Source organism: Anarhichas minor, unplaced genomic scaffold (assembly GCF_050575085.1).
Source record: "Anarhichas minor isolate MPS153535 unplaced genomic scaffold, ASM5057508v1 ptg000030l, whole genome shotgun sequence".
Classification (NCBI taxonomy): Eukaryota; Metazoa; Chordata; class Actinopteri; order Perciformes; family Anarhichadidae; genus Anarhichas; species Anarhichas minor.
The window spans coordinates 1,597,583-1,621,563 of record NW_027466476.1 but is presented as its reverse complement, the minus strand read 5'-3'; the positions used below and the strand labels follow the sequence as shown (position 1 = coordinate 1,621,563).

General features: G+C 40.5%; 1 protein-coding gene across 1 annotated transcript; it reads right to left on the bottom strand.

Annotated features, from left to right (window-relative positions):
- Window positions 1-18,469, bottom strand: antxr1a (ANTXR cell adhesion molecule 1a). The gene is made up of 18 exons (XM_076104977.1): window positions 18,294-18,469; window positions 15,629-15,700; window positions 15,463-15,534; window positions 14,810-14,891; window positions 14,597-14,630; window positions 13,876-13,955; window positions 13,150-13,218; window positions 12,743-12,823; window positions 11,664-11,724; window positions 10,910-11,008; window positions 7,809-7,878; window positions 7,616-7,694; window positions 7,152-7,247; window positions 5,661-5,702; window positions 4,815-4,910; window positions 4,366-4,533; window positions 3,489-3,569; window positions 1-420 (listed from the first exon to the last, which is right to left on the bottom strand). The coding sequence occupies exons 1-18, from the start codon at window positions 18,449-18,451 to the stop codon at window positions 1-3; spliced, it is 1,860 nt and encodes a 619-aa protein (XP_075961092.1). The 5' UTR covers window positions 18,452-18,469.
- Window positions 18,470-23,981: the final 5,512 nt, after the last annotated feature.

Genomic DNA, 23,981 nt, shown 5'->3' with positions numbered 1-23,981 from the left:
CTACGGGCCAGGGCGAGGTGGTGGGCGGGCGGGTGGAGGGGCTCGCCCCGCAGGAGGTCCCTGTGGAAGAGGAGGCAGGGAACCAGTCGGGGAGGCAGAGGGTGGAGGGGTGGGAGGGAGCACCGGAGGGTCAGGTATCTGCAGGGTGGTCGGAGGAAGAGCCCGGGTGGGAGGTGGCGTGTAAGGGGGAGGTGAAATGGGAGGTGTGGTGGAGGTGGAAGGAGGTGTTGGAGGCAGTAGTGGAAGGGTGGGGGAGGAGAACGTTGGAGATGATGGAGGGCTGCTTGGGGGAGGGGGGAGGGTGCCCTGCGGTGGAGGTGGAGTCCTGCTGGGAGGGTTGTAGATGGGAGATGAGTGATGGTTGTAGTGTGGGTAATGAGGAGAGGGAGACTTTATGCGGGTGAAGTTCATGCATCTGCCCTGAAATTTAAAAACAAACCTGATGTTGGAGCATATAGATAAACAACCTTGCCATTCCTATTATCTACACACACCTACGTGACTGCGTTTTAATATCAACAAACCTATAAATGCTGTAATTTTCAATCACAAGTTAATCATTTGAATGCTCTACTCAGCCTGACAAAATAACCTGCCACCACACCTCCCCTGTCCAAACCAAAGTGAGGTCATGCAAGAGAGACTATCATATTTCAGAAACAAGCTACACCCTGAGAGCAGCTGCACTGAGGGGATCGGGGAGTTGCAGTGGACTGATGACAAGCGGGGCGAAGTGACCTCTGAGACAAAAACAGAGAGAATGTTATTTACTTACTTACATACAGCAAGGATGGGAAAAAAAACTATATTTTTGTATTGCTTTAGTGCAGTGAATATCATGGATTTAAAAGAATACTTCACCCTTAAAATTACCTTGAGTTCTAGCGGATGTGCAACCATGAAACGGTAGTGGTGGAAGTGTATTAAAAAGGAACATTTGGGCAAGAATGCAAATGTGTTTAGCATACGACAAGATAAACGGGATTGAATTATACTGCACGAGCTTGTAAACCAATGTTTTGATTCAGCTTTGACGACGGACTGTATATAAGAAGCATTACACCTACCTGAATTTAATTCAATGCATCCAGGATTTACTCTTGTTTTCGACCGATTTCTGTCAAGAATTCAAGGCAACACGTGGTGAGTAATTGATCCACAAATGGTCATTTTAACGGTGAAGTATTCCTATGACGTCTCTCTTGCACTCCTGCACTGAATCATAGTTGCAGCCAACCTAAAAATCAGCCAATAGAAAACGCATATGTGACATAGCGTTGAAAGAGTGATGTTGAGTTTTTATCCCGCTGTGTTGTGCCCTGTTTGATTCCTTTACTAATTACAAAAATCCCCAGGTCATAAATAAATGACACGTTACGACACCCTGACTTGGGTTTCTCTCAAGCAGGCAGTAGGATCCACAGGCCTCCTCCATCCCACCACTGCATTCATTCAGGGGAAGTTATAAAAACAAGGCTTTGACAAGAGACTCCTAATTGCAACCAGAACAAGCTTGTTTACTGTAAATCATCAAGGATTCCAGAGCCGAGCTGTTTTCCCCAGTGCATTAATGAAGAGCTTTATAGTGTGGAGGACTCACTTGTACACTTCTAATTACAGAGGGTGGTGTGTAAGCTGCGCTTACTGTTCTTGGGGGTGGGGGGGGGGGGAGCAAAGGATGTGACCCTCTGAATGTTATTCTATTGTTTAACTGAGAGTGCAAGGTGCGCTGGTCCACCTGAAAGATTGGTTCACCAGCTGATCAGTTTGCTTTAGGCCCCAGGTGTAGCTTCCTGTGCTCCTCTGCTTAAAACTGAGCTTAGTGCTTGACTGCCAGTGCATTTCCTCCCACTGCACTGCATGCTACCTGGAAGCTGGCCTTGCTGACTGATTGGCAAATAGACAAGGGTTCATTAGAGGCCAAAGCTTAAGTCATAGCCAATCATTTCTTGTAATGTTACCAAACCAGAACCACAATTTCTGCTTGTTGTAGCCAGTTCATTACACATTATATAAACTTGATTGCCATGTGCCAAAGCATGCCATGCTGTCTTACAGTGTATTAGATCATAAAATGAATAGGGAACATGATTCCTAAAATGAGCATGGAAACACACCCTTGTCCTTGAACGCGCTGAAAGAAATCAGGACACTGTAAACTGCTCTACTTGCTTGTATGTGTGTATGTGTTTTAGCACTGTTGCTAATTTTCTATCAGTCAGATGTGTCGTCAGCTGGTCCATGAAATGGTTTAAAATGAAGCCTTAAAAAGCCGTACTTCTTAAAAACACGTACGATTGTATGGCATTCTGTGAGCTTGTTATCACAAAATATTTTGTAAGTATATGATGCTTGAATTGAGTGAAATATTCCTATTTTAATAGCTACACCAACATATCAGATGGAAATATTTAACAACATTTATTGCATAATTTAATACACTATTCTACACTATCAGTGTGACATACTGTAGTTGGTATCTTCTAGTTTCAGGTTTCAAATAATATAAATCTGGGGCTCCAGCCGAAAATGTTTGTCAAAAGCCTCAAATCTTTTCGGTTTTTGAAATAGCTTCAACTTTGTGTAATTTCCTCTCAGTTTCTCTGACTGAACCAGCAAATGAATGGAGCAAAAGCTCTATTACCGGGGAAATACTTCTATTCATGTCCGCCCTAACATTGTCTTGGGGGGCTGTTTTATGCTACAACTACTACCACCACCATGCTATTCCCTAAAAAAAAAATCGAATTTAATTCAGTAAATGTTCTGTTCTGTTGTTCTGTTCTTCAAGTCAGAGTTTGAAGACAATTTAAGACGTAAAACATATCGCAGAAAAAGAAAATAGCACAATGTCAGTTTTTTTCCAATATCGTGAAGCCCCCAATGTTTACAACATCTGGCTCCGCTGCTGCGGTGGAGTGAATGTAAACGTTTCTGAAGATCTTTTCTTCATCATCAACTTTGAGGGTAATAATTGCTCTTTGATCAACATTTCTTACTCAATGAAAAGTGAAGCATTACATAATCTATTGCGGGGAGGGATTATAATATACAGACTTCCCTCAGACTCGTTTTGTCAACACTTGTAGATCCCACAGTCTCAGACTACATGTCAGCTGCCAACTGTAGAGGTCATCACACTGTTAACCACAACCCCCCCCCCCCCCCCCCCCCCCCTGTTACAGCTGGCCTTTGAGGAATTACATTTGCTTTTTTTTTAATAACGGCTTCCTCAGACGTCTTTACAATTCGGTGCACTGTAGCCAGACGCTGCAGTCTAAATCCCAACTCAACACAAGTTTTCCCATGAGCCTCTCTGCTGTGCACACTTCATTGTTCACAGCTGGTCCATTTTTTTCAACATTTTCAGATACAAAAGAATTGCCTCCTTTGCCAAATGCTAATGCGTAGCCAAAACCTTACGTCAGTCAGTAAAGTTTAGGCTGATTAATGGTTTCATGCCTGTGGGGCTTTTAAGTAATCCTTACCTTGTCACCTGGATGAGGTCTCATTACAGACACACGGTCGTAGCCTTTTCTTAAAAGTACCCACAATGCATCCAGTTTGCTCTATGGAAACAGAGAGGAAATCAAACTGTTAAACCATTTAATTAGTCTCAAAATGACCTTTATTCTTAACAATCAAGTTTCTGTTATTGACTCTTTAGTTTTTTCTCCTGGTCACTCATAAGCACAGTTCTCGAGCTCGAGTGTTATCCGACTCCTCCAGCCACTTCACAGTGACAAACTGAAATGGTTTCAGTTAATCGTGAACTGACTCTTCATAGCTTTTAAACACAGCAAATACTTTGAGGATAAGGGCAGAAATTGCAGCTGTTTTTCCTCACAAAACTGCTGGCTGTGCAGCTCTGCTCCCTGGAGGTCAGTCCAGCAGAAGTCTGGTTTCTATTAGCAATCCCCCGCTGACTGCACGCTTCGGAGCGACTCCTTTAACCCCATGCTGGCTTTGGAGGAAGGGACTGTGTGCCAGTAGTCACCTAAGCATTATTACCTTAACACATCTCATGCTACTTTCACTACGACATTTTAATAATGCTATTACTTACACATCCTCAGCCAGATTAACATGAGGTAATTTTGAACAGATGTTGTACTTCATGCAGTTCACATGCATACAAAACATTTATCCCAGAGAGCTCCAAAACCATGAATACTTTAATAATTTAATGTAAGCTGAGCTATATTCATAGACTTCTTAAAACAAATATCTTACAAATCCTTTACAATTATGTTAATGTTTAACTCATTGTTTCTATATGTTTGCCAGTTTTAGTTGTTGATTTGAAAGAGCATCTGCAGGCCAAACACATTCCCCAGACAGTTTTCCTCCCGGCTGGTACTTTACCTTGATGGGTGAGTACCACTTGCGTGGCCCCGAGGGCTTGTGCATGCCGTTGTTGAGAATGCGTGTGGGGGCCTCCACATAGTCCTGTTCAGGCATCTTCACTTTGGCATTTTTGGCCTTTTCCAGCTTTGCTCCTTCTTCGGTGGAGCCTTTCTCACCCCAGCGGACCTGGTGACAGAGAGTATGGAGAGTCAGAGATGTACGACGGTGCCACACACTGCAGACGGTCAGGAGTGTATAATTGTGAATCTGTCTGACTTGAAATACTTAAGTGAGATGTGTAATTAAAGTTAATTTGATTGAAAGTACTAGTGTCTGAAAGTGGGGTAGTCATAAATCAATCAAAATTCCTTTTTAACAATCCCAATGTGTAAACTTGTATCTCATCAGGTTTCTTTTAAGTCCCTTATCCGTGTTCGTTAACACAACAGATGGTTTATGGATCGAACCTCCATCCTTTTGATTCCTCCAACTCCTCTTCCTCCGTAGTAGGAGGCGTCTACAGTCGGCCATTTCTTCTTAGGGCCTTCAAAGTCTTCATCATCCTATGGGAGAGTGACAGGAAGTAGGTTTTTTTGTGATGTATTAATAAACCATTTAACAAGCTAATCTTTCACTGTTTTTACATGAATGTATGCACACCAAATGAACATAGGAGCTGCCTGGTACAAATGCCCTCTCACTGGTCACCAGTAAAATCTCTCTCTCTGCCCTCCTCACTCCAAAAGCAGCCCTTATTTGTGTCCCCTCTGTACTGGTTGTCAGATCAAAGGAATTACAAAGCCCACAGCCATAATGAAGGCTAAAAGTTGTATGTGAAGCCGTGATTGTCATGGAGTCTGTTTGGAATAGATTTACCATGTTAAACCTAATTTTCAGCTTAATTGGTGCAAATAAATGCAGCCTGACTTGTCCCACAGTCGCATTGTAGGTTGCTGTTATTTCATGGGCAGTTTGGGCAGTTAAAATGTATTTTTATTAACATTAGTTTGTTGATCAAATTCATGTGAAATGATGTTATCTGTCACTAAATATTCCACGAAGGTCCAAAAAGCTCCAGAGGAAGGGATGTGGTCAGGATTTCACTGTTATTTGAAGAGGGCGTTAACTCACATTGGATTAATTACTAAATGAGTGAAATCTGAGTTTTATACCAAGAAGGGAGTGAATGACGCTGCATTGTCATTGAGGTTTAAGACACACAACCGAACACTGGCAGCGGTCTCAATCTAAAAAAGATTGCTTTTCTTTGGAGTCATAAGAAACAGATTGAGTGGAGACGGTGCAGCTCATACCGAACTCTCCTCCAGAGCTGGTGGTGGGGGTTCATGGATGATCTGTGGAGGGGGGGAAAAATGCATGAGAGGAGAAGGAGGGAAGGTTTCGTTTTTTGTCGGAAGACCACAAATGTCACAAACACATGTATCAAAATGGATTTTCATACAGTCTGCATGTCACTGTAATGTGCAACAGGATGGTTACACAACAACACACTACTGAGGAATTGTTTTTTTCCTCCCAAGTCTCTACTACTTAACAAGAGCGAAGCACTAACCTACAAATCTGCTATCCAGATTTTTGGGCCTGAGGTTGTTGATTGGGAGAAGGGAAGGGAACAGGCTCTCATAATTATTGTATTATGTGATCTTATTTTAGGTTCATGCCTTGCACTATCCCCCCGTGTCTTTTCCTGTCACAATATGGGCGGTCAGTGTGTGTTTTCACAATTGCAATAAGCCTTAAGACAGTTTCTTCTACATTAAATGCACTTGGCAAATTAAGCGGTTCTGATTCTTATTTGTGATTTTCCTCGATGCTTCTCCAAATCCTGGAACACAAAACGTTTCCCCATGGCAACCTCTCATCGCTTTCCTAAACAGACTTGCTGCACGGACTTGAATTTGTAACTTAATGGACAAGAACAGAAAAAAAGTAAAGGGAGGGACAGCCATGTTGTTAAAGCTGACATCTCTCTCTGGCAGTTCTCAACTTTCCTGTTTCCAGACCTGGAAACATTGGACTGGATTCTGAAGAGACACGATACACACACTCTTCATTTGAAAGAAGAAATACTGTTTTTGACAGCAAGTGGCTGGTTGAAGGAGAGTTTACTGAAATGTTGTGATGCTGGCAGGATGGCCACTGTCTAAATAATGTCACAGGCATGTTTTTTGTCTGTCATAAAAATACTTCTCATGACACTGTTTATTTATGTTGAGTTATCTTGCTTCTCAAAATCTCATAGTAACAAAATATCAAACCAAAACTGTTTATTTGAGTCTTTCTTTCCACACCACTAGCTGGAAATTCAAATTAGCCATTACTGATGGAAGAATGTGTTACTAGTTTAGGTCTGCCAGTGAATATACTGAAAAACTATTAAGAGGTGAGACTCGGAGGTCACCTGCTGTGACCTATAAAAACACAAGTTATTTAAACAGCAGCATAATTACTAAAACACACGTTCACCCGGTGGCCTTGACCTTTCTGGCTGTTGCCTAAATTTAGCTGTAAGATTTCAAAGGGACACACGGCCTTATTGACTCATAGCCTCTAACCTTCTCACCATGGGAATGTTGTTTAAGTTAATGCGAAGCCTTTGTTAGCCAGACAAAAGAGACCTGGAAAATACATTTATCTCCATTTTATTGTTCACAAGCAATATCACTTCATTCTCAAAGTGTTTGAAGCCATCGGCAATTTGAAAAGAGTAGACCAGAAGCTATCTGTAAAGCAGCATGTGTGCATGTTATTATTGCACTAGTTTAAGTTTTAAGAAGACTCACCACAGTGCAGCAGAGAGGCCAGAACCACCAGAGGAGAGCCAAGACCAGGAGCAGCATCAGGATGAGCAGAGCTATGGCCAGGATGGTCCCATCAGACTGTGACAGAGACAGACACGTCAACACAGACTCTCTGAAAATGTAGAGCACTAAAAGTATGTAAACCACTTCTCTAGGCTTTTGTTTTTATCTTCCATGGAATCTGCTGATGCTGAAAAACTTTATTTATTCATCATCCTAAATTTGTATTATACTGTTTTGGTTTGGGTTTACTAGTTTGTTGTCCAGTCTTGTTGTTAGCAGTGGCGGACTTGGGCTGTCTCAGGGGCAGGGGTGAAACATATTAAAAGGGCACCAGCTGCACTGGAAGCCCCCCCCCCCCCCCCCCCCCCCTCCCCTTCTAGTGTTTTTTTACCCAAATGAATTAGGTTTCAAAGCCAAATGCTGGTACTTTATATTGTACTTACACAGCCCACAGTGGAAATGGTAACTGAACTGGAGATGAAACTGAGACCTTCATTCATACTGACATAAAGGTTTGCTGCCCTGGAAAAGAAAAAGAAAAATGTCTCGGCTGTCATTTATGCCGTGCCGTAGAAAAACAGAGTAGATGGTGTCATATGAAACCCCACATTTATTTTAATACATTACAGGACTTACATCCCCTCCTCTTGAAGTACTGGTGCAGGGCAGAGAAGATATGTATCTTCAACAATCAAAGGCTTAACCACTAGAGAGGAAGATGGAAAGGAGTCATGAAAATGAAGAATCAGCCAAACATTCCAGTTTCGTAACAGTCAGTAGTTTTCATTCACATATATAGATCCTGAACCGGTTTTACCCATAAATCATGACCTGACTCACCCTTCGGATCATGTCATTGTTTAACCAGCTTACAGTATTAGTTTATTGACTGGATAATGCCACATGACTTCATTGTAATTCAATATGTATGCTCATGTTAACAGAAGTTAAATGATGTCACGTCTTTCACTGTAACGTGGTTAACAAACTGACTGAGTGTTTTCAAAAGCTTTGTTGTCTACTGTTTGAAGACATCTGCATGACTTTCAGAAACACCAATAACACAACAGCTTTTGTTTTTCAGGCAAATCTAAATCCTCTCCTTGTCCAGCTGGCTTTTGGGAAAGCTGCTCCAACAAACATCATCACCCAAGCCTGTCTGTTTATCCTGGCAGGCAGAGAGCATATCCCAGAACTGAGGAAATCAACACAAGCAGCCGCATGGGTCACGACTGCTCTTCAATAGAAACACAGTGCAGGACGGAGGGGAGGGGAGGGGGGGGGGCGATCAACGCTGCCAAAAAACGGCTCACAAACTGGGCCAGATATGATCCCATCCAAAGATTCATCTCTGCGCCCACATTGCCCTCAGCATGGCCATGCACTATTAAAGCATGACGAAAAGGCCTGAGAGCCTTCTAAAGAACAAATTATAACAAAGTCCAGTAAAAAGCTGAGGGTGCCTGATTCTGCAGATTTTCTCTGTATAAATCTCTTTAGGATAAAGAGGCTGGCAAACATCCCAGAGCCCATGTCATGATGTTTTATTGGACTGTTTACTCCCCAAGTCAACAGAGAGGTCATATTTTACTGTGAGGTGCAGACAAGACAAGTGCCCAGAGATCAACTTTAACCATTAGGTTAATTGGAATTACTGTTTAAGATGGTGACAGATGTACAATATCTGAGAGATTATTCACTGGGACGGACTGTCGGCAAGGTCAATTTACAGTTTTCGAAGAAAAGTATTTGAGTTTATTGGATTTAGCAATAATGTCATTTGAAGGAATAGTTCAACTGCTTGGCTTATTAGATTTCTTGCCAAGAATAAGATGAGAAGATCGATACAACTGTACAGTAGTTACGAAGTTGCAGTCCGAAGATGGTTAGCTTAGCTTAGCATAAAAACTGGAAAGCCTAGCTTGTCTGTGAGGCAACAATATACGCCAACGAGCATCTTTTAAAGTTTAATAATAGCTCAGCCTGTTTCCAGTCTTTTGCTAAGCAAGACATGAGCGTGGTATCAATCTTCCCATTTTACCCTCGGCAAAAGAGCGTCTACATTTTAACATTTAACTATTTATTTCATGTCTTATCTCCCAACATTCACACTAGGGTTAATGTTATATACCTGTATTGATGATAATCGTTATATTTAAAAATAATAATAATAACAATAATGATATTGATATGTTAATAATAATCATATGATAAAATTATAAAAATAATATATTTTGAGTGTGAATTAATTTGCTAAAAAAGAGACAACATACACAATGTATTTGACCTTTTTTTCAAATTTTCTATAGATCACGATTGTGAATTCTTATGCTGCGATAATTGTGAAGTGAATATCTGATATTGTGACAGCCCCGATTCACACTGTTCAATATTGTCGGCAACATCTGTCACCAAAGCAATGGACAGCTCATCTGCCAAATCCCAGCCCGCCTGACTGTATTTGCTGCTACTTTTTCCTGGAGACACAAGCTCAAACATCAATTCATCTGCTCAACATATGCAGTTACATATGCTGCTTTCCTTTAGACCATTTCACCATATTTGTGAAGTATGCAGAAGGCTGGAGTGGGGGAGTCAGCGGGGGACATAGTTATAGAGAGAAGGTAAATGGTTTTCCTTATAGCCACACAACATATATTTACCTCCAGATAAGCTAACCCAGGCCTAATTATTTACATTTAAGGTTTACCCCTGATGTGAAGTAAACAAGTTCCAGAGGATTGTCTGTGAACAATCTAGAGAAGTGAATGAATGTGGAGGAGGATTGCACAAGCACAATGGGATTGACATAAGGAGATCATTTCACTCAAATTGTTTCCATGTCCGCTGCAGTCGGAAAGAAGTTGGACGTTGTATCGTGCAGAAATAATTATGATTCCGAGGAATTGTTAATGTGTCATTAATACTGACACAACTCTACTGTGTTTACAATAAATGTGATTTAAAAAGCAAGACGCCTGTGCTGAATGTTGATGGCGTCACCAAAATAATCATTATTTAAGAGAAAGAAATAGTCCCTCTGGTTAGCTAATAACTACTACATGTGGGCTAGCATGCATACTAAATATATTAAACATGACAGACAAGATCTAAGTATATGGAAGACAATGAACTCCAGTTGACTAAAAAAGACATTGAGATGCACTGACACGCCATTAGGTTAAACACATGTTCACCACTTCTCTCTAAGAGGAGCAGACATTTTGTCTGCACTTCATTGCTGGTGAATATCTTGCTTTGCAATTAGACCAGCACCTTCTGCAGCTACTGTGGCATGTCTGGTAGGAAGTGGTTTTACTCCAGTAAACCACCAATAAAAGACCATGGGGAAACTGGCTGTATCCATAAGGCCTTTTCCCTCTTCTACATAGTGTGTGGTTCTCCTGTATCTCTTGTTTCTGGTTTCTTTCCAAGCTGTAAAATTGTGTTTATAACAACAATAAAAAAGACATAATGACACCAGCATGGCTGTTTGTTTGATCACAGCGGATTCAAGCTGTGCGATTGACTTTGTATTCGGCTTTTGAGAAGCTCAGTTAAGTGTAATTTAGATGAATTTTATAATTTGCCAGCAAAAAGTTTATTCCAGCTGTTTTCATTGTTAGCGATCAGCTTTGAGTCAACGTTTTGCCAGTTAAAACACTCATGTGGGTTGAAAAAGTGCATGTAGGGAATCAGACTGTTGTTTCAACACTGCTCAGCTATGTTTCACTCACTCTTAGTGAGGGTGTCGTTGATGCGGAAGCTGCACAGGACCTTATCGACGCTGCGGGCGTGGAGGAATCCATTTCCTCTCACCACCACTTGGAAGGACTCTGAGCGAGGAGAGGAGAAACACAAATGACACCCCAAGAATTGAAACACTATCAGCAATCCCAATACTATTAACAAAAGACAGTTCATCAGTTCAAGATATTTTCAACCAGACACTCCAGTACCAATGCTGGCCACTTTCAGTGTCTCTTAGCGCAACAGCTATAGACCTAATTGTCAGGTCTTCAGACACGATTTACATTTTTTTTAAAGAACTGCACTCTCAAATTCTCAGTGGTAAAAAACTCCACATCCCGGCTGCTTTAACTGAGAAGCAGTTTTGCACAAATATTGTTGACCGGAATTCAACATTTAATCATCCCCAATTGTTAAAATACTGTAGCTGCAGCCTATGTCGACATAGTCATGTTCTGTTTTGAGCCCTATTTAACATTATTTAACATTGTTTTAATCACTTTGAATCTTCATGACTTTTCCTAATTTTATGAGGAGTTGCTGAAACAAAAAAATGACTCATTACTTCTGTTTTGGGTCTCAGAGACCCAGCCAACACATGGTTGTATGGATTTTCATCTGCTCTATATCTGTTGACATTAGTTGTTATCCTCCAGTGAGGGTTAACTAAGATGTGCTGCTGTCTGATTTCATTCATTAAGAGGCCTAGGATGAAAGGGAAGTCCATCTTCCTTGTCTTACCTCCTGCACAGATACTAGAGGGCTCTGCCGCCAGGATCTCGATACAGGACTTCTTCAGGATCTGAGGAAATGAGGAGAAACACTTTTCAGCAGCCAGGCAGCAAATCTCAGATAATGGAGCATTTATAAAGGTGCAAGACACGTGATTGGGAGTATTTCAATATCCTCTTAACGGCTCTCAACATGGCAAATTACGGCAAACGTGCTGACAGAGCCAACAGCTCAGTCCCGGCTATGTCAACAAAGCAAGGAGAAGCTCGGATAACAACACGCACAGAGGGAGAGTTACTTCATTGGCTGTTCAGGTAAACTATACTATATGTTAACCTCGCAGTTCTTTGCTGCTGTAACAATGCTCTGAATGCTGTATATTGCTCATTAAACGCCACAACAATCTGTTTTGGACTATCTACTCAGTCACAGCAGTGACTTTTATGTGCCTATTAGTTAAGCTTATGTCGCTGGGGTCTCTGGCCATGATGTTTCCATCTACTCTTGTTTTTGTTGTGCAAAATGTATTTGTACTCGCTGCTCTCCAGGAACATACCAACTATAATCCTGGAGATGAAGAACACTGATTGATGACCCTCTGCTCCGCTCACATGATCACCTGACGATCCTCAGCGACAGCTTTGAGTTTGCTGTTAATCTACTCCAGATGACAGTTGCCTGGCCTTTAACTCTGCTCAACAAACCTTGTTTCCCAGTGACAACAGCCCTACGCGTCAAACTGCTTTTGGCTTCTAGAGCTAGCAAATACAAAAATTGAAGTCAACACCAAAGAGGTGGGTCTTAAGAGAAGACCCACCTCTTTGGCCAGGCATTTGGCCAGACGTCAGTCGTCATGAACAAAGACAGGAATGTCCCTCCATAGACTTATCCTGCTTTAAATCTGTTTTTGTCTTGTTTCCTGTTTGCTCTTTGAGCAACGTGTTGATAGATAAAAGACAAAGTGATGGGAGAGATTATGAAGTACATTAAAGCAAGATGATTTCCTTTGGACTACGAACTTTACGTGTCAACCGCCTAGTTGGCAAGTGCTGTTAGAACAAGTTTGTGGGCCGACCTGAAGTACTCACCGAGTCGATGACCCCTTGCAAGGCCTCAAATCCATCGTTTACTGGGAAGACATGGTCCTTACTATCAGCTATATTTGCCAGCTGGAGAGGAGACAAGTTATTACAATCAAAAGCGACAACAGCACACTTAGTCGTTCAAGACACATGATTTGTTAAGATTTGTTAAGTACAGCATAACTGATTACAGGAGTAGCTCATATGAACACGGTCAACAATATCACCTAATTTCCTGTTTTCAGAGGGCAAATTAAACAATTTTCACTCTACATAATGGAGAAATAAATCTTCTTGACTCACACTGTGCTCATTAGGCTATAAAATATGTGAATCATTTGATGTACGTCCAATGTCCTTGTTGGAACTAAATATTTACTGCATTTACTGACTAAGACAAACAAAAGAACAACCTGTGTCTCATTGAAGTCCTTCACCCCCACACAGTAAACAGAGGCACCCAGACTTCTGGAGCGGTTGGCCTGTCAAGTGTGCACAGATTCACAGCAAAAACAGGAAGAAGCTCAGCAACTGGGTTTAATTACACCTCTGCATTGCATAACATCATCCAAAACAAAGTAAGAAAAAGGATTATGTTTGTTGAGGTTTTACTACAAGTTCAGCAACACCGTGTTCCCAATGAACAATAATATTATTCAGACGTCATATATTAATAGAAATGTCACACAGATGCCTGATTGCCAAACAGAACACATGAGCCGAATACTTTACAAGTGTTGATGTCTGTGGCTTTTGGTGCTGACTCTGAATGACCGTCAAGTGGATCATTTCCAGCTACTGGAATCGTAAACCTCCCTTCATCCCTGTTGTCAACATGTCTGAGGGCACTCAAAGCTGATTTAATCCATAGGCCTTCACACACCTTTACCTGTTGTATGTGAATGGTATGAGGAGCCAATAAATCATTAGATAGACGGTGCAGCTGTGAGGAGAACGACTGGGCTCAAACGTATAAATCTGACAGACATGCTCTGACCCCATTTTCCAGACTAAAGTAGGAAGATCAAAGTGGTGATGTATAGGGTGTCAGTGTTTGATCTGATCCAACACATTCTCAGTCACTGTTACACCTGGTTATGATTTGTGAGACCCATTTAATCTCTCGTTATCTCTCTCACCTCTCTCTCAGCGTAGTAGAAAAGATCCTCGTGCAGCTCACCATCCGTCAGAGCTATGATAACACTGGCGGTGCGATAACCTGCAGACAGAAATAATTTGTTCACCCCTGCTGCAATTTCACATCCTTATCTTATCCTCTGTTGCAAATAACCGCATGCAGAGTTATTAAGATTACTGCCATATTGTAGGAATGCAAAATCTAATCTCTTTACTGATAGCATCCAAATCAATTATGAGTTAAATCCCTCTTACTGAGAAATGAACACATTCCTTCACAAAAGTAATTCCAAGTGAAGAAGCAAATCCAAACCCGTTTTGGGATGTTTTGAAATGATAGAAAGTCAAGTCAAAATCCTTCATTAGGTTAGTAACCTTGAGCTGTGAGCAGGTTGTTCAATTTAATTAGTTTGGAAGCCTGAAGCCATACATTTTTTCTTTTTTTAAATGGAAAGACAAAAACGTTTCACTCAATGCAGCAGAACATTTTTATTGTTCTTTGTATTTATAATCATCTCACGACCCCTCAGATGTCTCTTGCGACCCTCTTGGGTGGCCTCCTGACTTAGTATAACCATATTATAATATTATATCATAAAATAAATACCCACTGAAATAGACAATTGATTGCTCATTAATTTATCATACCATCAAAAAGTCCTGTTTTATCCTAATTTACTTAAAACAGTTAAGCCTGTCTAAGTAAAGAAAAGTCATACACACCTTCAGTGTTTCCATAGTATATCTGCTCGCTGGCCTGTGAAAAAAGAAAAGCTGGTTTGAAACAGTAGACTATTTATCTGGTAGCATGCAGCACATAAGAAACTCCTCCATGAGCTAACCCAACGCAGCTCTCTGCACTGTGTGATGTTTGCTCTGGAGCCAGTGCAGAGATAAAGATGCCAGTTTTGAGTTGGACATGCAGAGGCCTCTCACCCTCAGGATGCCCTCATGCATGAAGGTGTCCCCCCCTGGAAGAACCCTGTAGAGCTCCTCCAGACCTTTACGAATGCGTTCCCTGAGCAGATAAAACAGAAGAGGACGAAGCATTGTTGATAATCTAATACAATTGAAAATATGTATTTTTGTCAGATTCATTTGTGAACATATTCTTTTGAATTAAACCAGACGCTTCAAGGCATGGTAACAGAATAATAGTTTCCATAAGGGCAGCATTTGCGGAGTATACCAGCAATGTGTAACCTATGAATGAATTGAAACGGTGTTGGTTTGTATTGGCTCGAGATAGACATGCACATAGACAGGAAATTAGCCCTGTGAAGAATAAGAGACGATAAGAGGGAAGCAGCGAAACAGTGAAAATATTTTGTGACAGTGTTGTGAAAAGATGAGACATGTATACTGCCCACGATGTGTCGAAAACCACATGATGAAGTAGCTGTCCAGACTGACACTACAGACAGATCACAGTGAAGGAAAGTATCTGTCTGGAATCTTCTTGGTCTTAAAGTTATGAGCGATCATAACTCTGCTGCCTGTGTCCAAATCTGGCATTTCAATAGTTCCTCTGAGCTGCATGATGAAAACAGCAAAGGATTAAAAGTGGTTTTGAGGGGATCTGCACCCACCTGTCTTCTGTCAGGCTCATTAAGATCCTTCCCTCGGTGGAGAACACAATGAAGGACATCCGCAGCTGTGGACTGGAAGAAGGAGAACAGAAAAATATACTTGGCTAGATCAGGGATCATTTCTATGTTTTCCCACAGTTGACACAATTATATTGTTTTTTTTTACCTTATGAATTTATGAGCTAGATGTTCAACGAAGTTGTAGATTTCTGTCCAGTGATTCTGCACACTCCCAGATCTGAGAAGAAAAAAGTGAAATTTATGTGACGATGTCTTTTTCAAGCAATGCTGGGCATTTAAGTTGCTCGACCCTTTTTTTGTACAACTGTTTGAGTGATCAAATTAACCGTAGACCCTGGACGGATTATGAGACAATGGGCCCCTATGCACAGACATTTAAAAAGTCTGCCATGCCTTTTACATAGGAGCAAGAGCCCCAGACTAAAAGAGACACAAAGTAACTAAAATGATTCATCCCTCTGAAGATTTCTTTGTGTCTCTGTGTAGACATGGGTGTCTCTGTCATCGTTTTGTGTCTTCTTGTAGTACTTTTGCATCTCTTTATGGCATTTTGCCGTCTCTTTGTAGTAATTTTGTATCTTCTTGTGATCATCTGTGTCTTTTTGTTGTAGTTTTGTGTCTGTTTGTAGTTATTTTGTGTCCCCATGTAGAAGACTTGTAGTCATATTGTATCTCTTTGCAGTAGTTGTGTGTCTCTGCGGTCCTTTTGTGTTGCTTTACAATTGTTTTGTGTCTCTTTGCAGTTTTGCATCTCTTTGTAGTAGTTTTGATTTTGAAGTAGTGGTTTTGCATCTCTTTGCAGTCATCACCCCCTGACCCCTTGGGCCCCTGGGCCTGTGCCCGGTAGGTCGGTAATCCATCTGTGGTGTAGACTTCTAAAGGGAAAAGGAGAATAGAAAGCATGACTAAATGCTCTGGGCAGCACCGCTGGTTTACTCTGAGGAGTAGCAATGATGTCGTGCTCCTCAGATTACTGTTAACATCTTTATAATGCACCTGCAATTATATCAGTGTTATTGGAGTCAGATGAAACAGATGTACAGTTGTATCTGTTAAACAAATAACAGCTTGTGAGCTTGCATGTTACAGTGTTGATGCTTAGCAAAATGTCTTTCATTTAAACTGTGTTTTTATAACCTCAAACCCACATGCGACATTTCTCAAAACACCTATGTTTCCATTGTCACCATGACACAAGTCTCCGCACAAACAGCCCAGCCAACAGGCCAAGATATTGGAACATCTGGATGTGATGGAGAAAGAGCAGTGCAGAGACGAAGAGGAGAGAAGAGAAGAGGGCAGATATAGCAAGAGGACAGCGAGGGGCAGGTAGAGGACATCAGTGCTAAAAGGTAGCGGAGATCCTGAATGGAGAAAAGACAGAAAAAAGAAAAGCTAATGCAGTGAATTGATGCCCGGTAATACACGCTGTAAGGTCACACACATAATGTAAGTCTGTGTTGTTAAAGCGTGGCTCATGCTATCAATTACTCTCTATTGCACTCAATTGACTAATTTCCCCCAGTACCTGGAAGTGACACTAACATGTAATGTAGGACAACTGGAGGGAGAGCTACAGTGAGAGGGAGATGGCAGACTGCAATCCTCCAGTCCCATCATCCAGATAACAAAAAGGAACAGTCGGATGATACATTTTTGGTTGACCTAGTTAGCAAACATTTTGGCTTGTGGTACAAAAAAGAAATGTAATAAAAAGAAGTAGTTTGAAGCCAGGTTTGCAAAATACAAAGGTCAAAAGCATTCTGTTACGGTCCAAAAGCAACATCTTGGGTGAGTTAACGGTCAGTGCCAGTGGAGCTGTGTGCATATTTATCTACTGAATTAAGTGCTTTCTCTTCGAGTCCCAGTCAGGAATACTTGGGTAAACACTGTTCATTTACAACATTGACCCCTTTTGAAAACATTTACTGTTTTCACTTGAATGGCTTCGTTGATGAGATTGCTCAATAATTTAAGTTTTACCCACAAATGCATCATGTATACCGCTCAGCTGCACAAAACGCTGCGAAATTAAGGGAGGCATGATCTCATCAAGATGTTAAACGCTCAGTGTGGTAGTTTTGATCAGGTGTTTATGATGCATGGCTGAAAGGAAACACAGAGATCCCCATAAATAGGTGAGATAAACATGGAAACTATTTCTAAATCAAGACCAACTTTGCAGGGAGGCCAAACATCCTGTACATGAGATACACAGACTATGTTAGAACTCCAAGAAGATGAGGAGATATAACGATGCACTTACTGGCAAGCCAGTCTGGATAAAAACTGCCCACGTGGTATATGTTATGTTAGTGAGGATGAACAAAAAACAAGCACAGTGCTTGCAGTCTGTGCAGCCTGCAACTGACTGATGAATGGGGGAAACATCTATCTAACACACCACTTACTATCTGTAGATACATGCCAAGCTAAACTGCAGATCGAGGCCTGTCAGAGCAACGCATCATCAATCAATCCATCCATGTTTTCTGCATGACAGGACACCAGAGGGCTTAACGACAACAGCAATGGTGATGACATCATGAAAACATTTTGGCAGACCAGATGGAGAAGCACAGGAACAAAATAATGCACATGTACTTTATGCATTATTATGCTTCCATGAGTTGTGTTCAATTCAAGTTTTTTTTTATAATTAAAAAAAATAAGAAATTGCTCTTATTCAACCCACTATATCAACTAATGTTCCTCATGTACTTTAACATGAATGGCCTTCACTTGTTAACAGAAACCATCCTATTCATCCATCCCCTCTTTTGTGACTCAGGTTATGTTAGATAACTCACTTGTCCAAAACAAAGTAGAGATCAAAGCCTCCGAAGCATGATGACGATCCAGCCGGCCTCCTGTCCTGTTTTGGTCCAGCATTAGCAGCAGTAAGAGCAACCAGCACAGCGCCAAACACCACTGGAAACCAGGAGCTTCTACTCCAGCACAAAGTCATTATTCAAGCTGAAGAAAATTGCAGAACGTCCATCAAGAAAAAGTTGCAAAGTTAATCCTCCGAGCAGATTCTTATTTCAATCCTCCACATGATTGTTACCATATAAAAAAAACAATAATCCAAAGGAGAGCAGTGAGTGTAGTTTATAGAGGTTGAAGTGGAGGGGAGAGAGAAAGCATGAGTGTTGTGGGTCTCACTGTTGTTGGGACCCTCTCATCACTGAATCCGACACGGCATGCACAAAGATGAGAAGAGCTCCACAACCTTCCACTCTCGCTGCTTTCTGTTAATGACAAGACCATGCAACAGAGAGATCCTCAGACCCTGAATCTCTAACTCTGAGAGTCTCTGCAAAACTCTCTTTGTATTTTCAAGTCTCTCTCTCTCTCTCTCTCTCTCTCTCTCTCTCTCTCTCTCTCTCTCTCTCTCTCTCTCTCTCCCCCCTCTCTCTGTGTAGAGGAAGAGAGGGATGAAGAAAATACATTGAATACATCAGAATCTGCTGGCTCGTCCTGCCACCTGGTGGCTGCTTTTCAACCACATATACACTTGGTGAACCAGAATACCGTCAAACTACAATACATTAAATACTACCTTTGTGAAGCCCAAAATGTTTTAGAGAAACTGTGTCAAAGAGGTGTTGACTCATCTCTTGATGTGGTGTTGTGATGGATTGCATTATAATTATATTGATACCTCTGAAGTTTTGATCTCCCCTATTTACAGACACGGGGAACAGAATATAGGAAACACAGACACTAGATGACCTGTATCTGTTTTGTTTCTTTATGTGATTCATTATATCACCAGATTCAGATTCAGAAGTTGTCTTTCTTCTCTAAACATGTGAAGTTATGCAAGAAACAAGTACTGGTAAATAACAAATATGGCGTTATCTACCTACTAGTGTATCTAAATGTAGCACTTGATATTTGGTGACATTGATATACTTGCATGATTCTTGCACTTTTTGGAGTTGGCATGGTTGAATGCATTTATTGTACAGGGTTTTGGATACAAATGTTGGCTAAATAGATTAAATGTAAAAGTCATGTCTTTCTTCCAATACATCACTGATTTGTGTACATTCACTGCAGGTTCAGTCAACACAGCCACGTGTGAAGATCCTACAGGGTGCTCTTATCCAGCGAGTCCTAACAATGAGTCATACATGTAAAAATGTTACATATATGAAAAGAAGGTATAAATGAATATTTTCAATCTCAATGAGAAGCCACCACTTCTCTACCCCAACATAAACCGGACGTAGTACAGATGATCTGTCCTTCTTGTGCACTATGTATTCACAAGCCTCCGGATCAAACACTTTCAGGCAGTAATCAAGGCAACGAGTGGGGCTTGAATTCCTGATAATACACACTAAACAGTAATGTGTAGATACCATAGTAATTTACGATTTTTCAAACTATTTTAAAATTGTAATTTTGTGTTCTCCCCCAGCATGCTACGTCTCATGCACATGACTTACAGTCATAATGCATCCGGTGTGAATTTTTTTACATTTGTATATTTACCCATGTAAATATACCACAAATATACTCAATATCTCTGTGTTTTTTTCTTTCTATCTTCCTCCAGAAGGCGTTTCTGTTCAATTAAACAGGCTCTTCGACAAATGGGACATTTTTCGGACTATTGAGGTTTCAGATTAATGGGTGGTTGGACCAATGGCACCGGCGAAGGTACTGATCTCAGGGAACATAGGCACACTCTTATCCATGCCATATAATGAGTTAAAACTAATTATTAGAACTTTTGTTCACTAGCAAACCTTGGATTTTATAACAATTATCTTCACTTCCACGACTTACATTACTTTATCCAATCAACACACAAAAACAGCTACTAACATACAACAACATACAAACATGTGTTACCAGAATTTAAAACTCACCATACAGTCAGTTTGAATTGTGTTTAGGTAAGAAGTTAAAACATAGGGAACTGTGCTTTTAATGAAGGGCTCAGTCTTTTTATCAGTGGCCAAATCCCAATGTCCCCCCTAAACCCTCAAACCCTGAACCCTCACGGACTTCACGGAAGCGCGCCTCAAAGTCCGTGAGTCCGTAAGGGGGGACATTGGGATTTGGCCGGTGTGTCTGTAGGGACCTTTGGCATTAAATAAGGAGAAAAGGTGATCATTTTACTGGAAGAGGTCACTACTGTTTTTATTTGCTTAATACAAACTTGTTTGAGGACAGTTAGTTCCTCTGCTTTTACATGACTTTGAAAATGTCAAATTATTTTGGTGCCACTCGACATTCTGGCAAACACAACCTGGCAAACACAACCTGTAGTGACATTTCATACTCCGTCTGACTTTCCTTTCCTATTCTTTTTGAAATAAAGTTAATTTAGTGTTTGCTTTTTAACTATACATTTTGAAACATCTGCTAAATTCTTATCAGCTCTGGACTTTCACTGCTGTTAACCAGCACATCTTTAAACAAACTGTAACTGGAAACACACAGGTTCCCCACACGTTTAATTGTAAAAACGTAGGTGATCCCCTAACTTTTCATCAAGCTATCAGGTCAAATTCTCAATTTGTCCAATGCTTTTATGGAGGATGCAAATTAGCAAATGTAAGCGAGCTAGCATGCTGAACTATGGTGAGCATGGTAAACATTATACTGCTAAACATCAGTATGTTTGTACTTTAATTATCAGAATTTTGCCATGCACTACAGCATTAAGCCAAAAGCAAGCACACTATGCCTAAGTACTGCCTCACAGTGCCCCTAGTGTGGAGCTGCATAGATTTACATGCTGACTTCTTTTTTTTCAGTGTGACACCATGAAACTTTTTTGATGACATTCTAGCTTGTGTTCGATGTTGAACACTTTTACACCGCTACATTTAGTCTGTCTGATCTGCATCATCTTGATTTTTTTCAAACTTTCCCCACAAAACCAGTGAGCTATGTTCGTGACTTGTGTAACAACGACAACATGACTATAGTATTAAGCTAAATTAAGTTCTCTATATAAACTGAATATCTGGCTTAATTAGTGTGCAAACACAAATATAGGACAGATTCTAATCAAGTTAGGGGGTACTCCCAAATTTTATAAAGATGGGGGAATCAGAAGAGACAAACTTAAAACGTAATGGACAAAATCGAAGCAGCAAAGGCCTGGATATTTTGACTTTGGGTCTTGAGTATGAGTCAAGCGCAAAACACTGGATCCTACATTGTTTAAAATCAGTCAATAATGTAGAAATGTGTGATTTATTTATTCATTTGATATTTTATTTTCAGCAGTATTTTATTTTCAATTTCTGGCAGCTGTGCTTCCTGCTTGGTCGTGTGTTTCAACACACAAAACAAGTTTCCTGGTGAGAAGCCAGTGAGGGATCACATCTGCATGCTGTACTTCAGACCTTCAGACCACTCCATCACTTCCCTACTGCTCCAAGAATTGGACAGAGTATGTTTGGGTTGCCTTTCCTGTGCACTACGAATTGACAAGCCTGCGGGTCAAAAACTGACACACAGTTGTCAGCAAAGCGCGTCGGGGTTGAATACCTGCAAACAGTAGAATATGTAAGTCTAGTTTTGATTGAATTTGTACCCCTTTAATACCTTAAATGTTGAGCTCTGTGTACTCACCCAGCGCAACACCCATCGCAGGTACAGTCCATACATTTACTGTTTCTCCAAGAAGATCCTGTTACATGCCATGTCTTATCCTCATCGTCCTGACAATGGGTCATGCCTATGGGTGCAAGAAAAGAGTGGTAAATATCTTTCAAAACATATGTATATGTATTTACCACAAATATACTGTGTTTTTCTTTCCTTTTACCTGGTGTCACGGCTTTATGGTAGCATTGAGCTATTGACAGTGACACCAGAGCACTTAGCAGCAAAGCCAGAGCCAAATATTTCTTCGTGGAAAAATTGGAAACAAACATCACAGTTTTAACACTTGATCTCAACATTCCAGTCAGATATGTATAGAGTGGTGCAGGAATGAACACTAAAACCTGCACTTCAGGTTTTCTCGTCTAGAAGTCAATGGGCTTTTTGTTTGATGCCTGAAATAAGGTCTGTGGTTAACACAAGCTTAAGCAATTACATTTTTTTGTTCTACGATATCAAAATACATCAGTAAATATCCCTCTCGTGAATTTTTAAGCTTTTACATGTCTTTAAAAAACAGTTGCTAATATGTGGCTAAATGAGACTACAAATGTCATCAAACGACTAGTCCCTCTCGACAGCCTCGCTGTGTTTATACTCGTGCTCATTTGTCCGTGGTGTAGTTTGTTCAAAAGCCGATAGCTTTTTACTTCTGGCAATTGCATTCACGCTTCAAAAATCATAAAAGTGGTGTTCATTTGTGAAAATTATCTTGGTGAACAAAATGTAAAAGTATCATAAGCTTGTGTTTGCCCATAAACGTGCCAATGAAAAAAAAGAGCAATGCTGGTGAAACAATGTATCTTTATACATCCATGATCATAAATATCTCTAAAACACAAACGAATCATGTTGTAAAGTCTTGCCATTTTGACAATGTCATATAATGAGTCAAAACTCATTCTTAGACACTTTATTCACGAACAAACCTCACATTTAACAACTCTCTTCCCCTCCATGATTTACATTACTTTATCTCTTCAAACACAAAAATAGCTGCAACAAACAATTTCACAATTTAATCATTTTAAACTCACCATCGTGGCAGTTAAATGTGTCCGGCTTGTAGTGTGTGAAGAGATTAAGATGTAGGCAACTGCACTTTGAATGAAGGGCTCCGTCTTTTAAACAGTGTGTCTGCAGGGACCTTTGGAAGTAAATAAGGGCCATGGGAGGAAGGGGCTGTTTACTGAAAGAGGTCACTACAGTTCAACACAACAAATAAGAGTACTAGAACAATGTAAAAGTCTTTTTTTTTCTCAGGTTGATTTTAAGATTTGACACACATACACATAGTTTGGAGTCTAGTCATTTATTAGTAATTATTAATAGTTATTTTGACATTATTGTTATTATTATTAATGATTTCATTGTCATTATCATTGTATCCACTGCTGCTGTTATTATTAGAAGTAATCATTTCTCCTCGGGTCCAAGGACAGAGGATATTGTATGTTGTACATATTGTAAAGCCCCCTGAGGCCCATTTGTGATCTGAGATTATAAATTAAATTTAACAGAATGTCTATCTTTACATGACTTTGTGGAGTGAATGTTTTTTCATTTTCAAAATAATAACTGGGGCTAGATTTTAACTAACTACCTCAATTATCACCAATTACTTAAGTAAAGTAGAAAAGTGCATTTAAATCATGGATTAAAACAGCAACGCGATCATTCACAGGCATTATTTTCATAGTGTTAGGTAATTAACATCGAGTATTTTTGTAAAGGGAGTAAAGGATCCAGACTCTAAAACTCCTGTCCATGTTTTGCGTCACTCTCTAACGCGCCACAAACGGGGTTGCCAGTTTTCTTGAAATGTGGCCCTGACCGTCCTACTTCTTTTGTTTCCGTGGAAA

Bases quoted from the DNA above. Each gene is read 5' to 3' on its own strand.
- antxr1a (XM_076104977.1), bottom strand. From the start codon at position 18,451: ATGACTTTGTGCTGGAGTAGAAGCTCCTGGTTTCCAGTGGTGTTTGGC. The intron at 4,911-5,660 runs GTATGAGCTGCA...ACTCTCCCATAG, and splicing joins CAGCTCTGGAGGAGAGTTCG to GATGATGAAGACTTTGAAGG. The intron at 421-3,488 runs GTAAGGATTACT...TTTAAATTTCAG, and splicing joins GACCTCATCCAGGTGACAAG to GGCAGATGCATGAACTTCAC.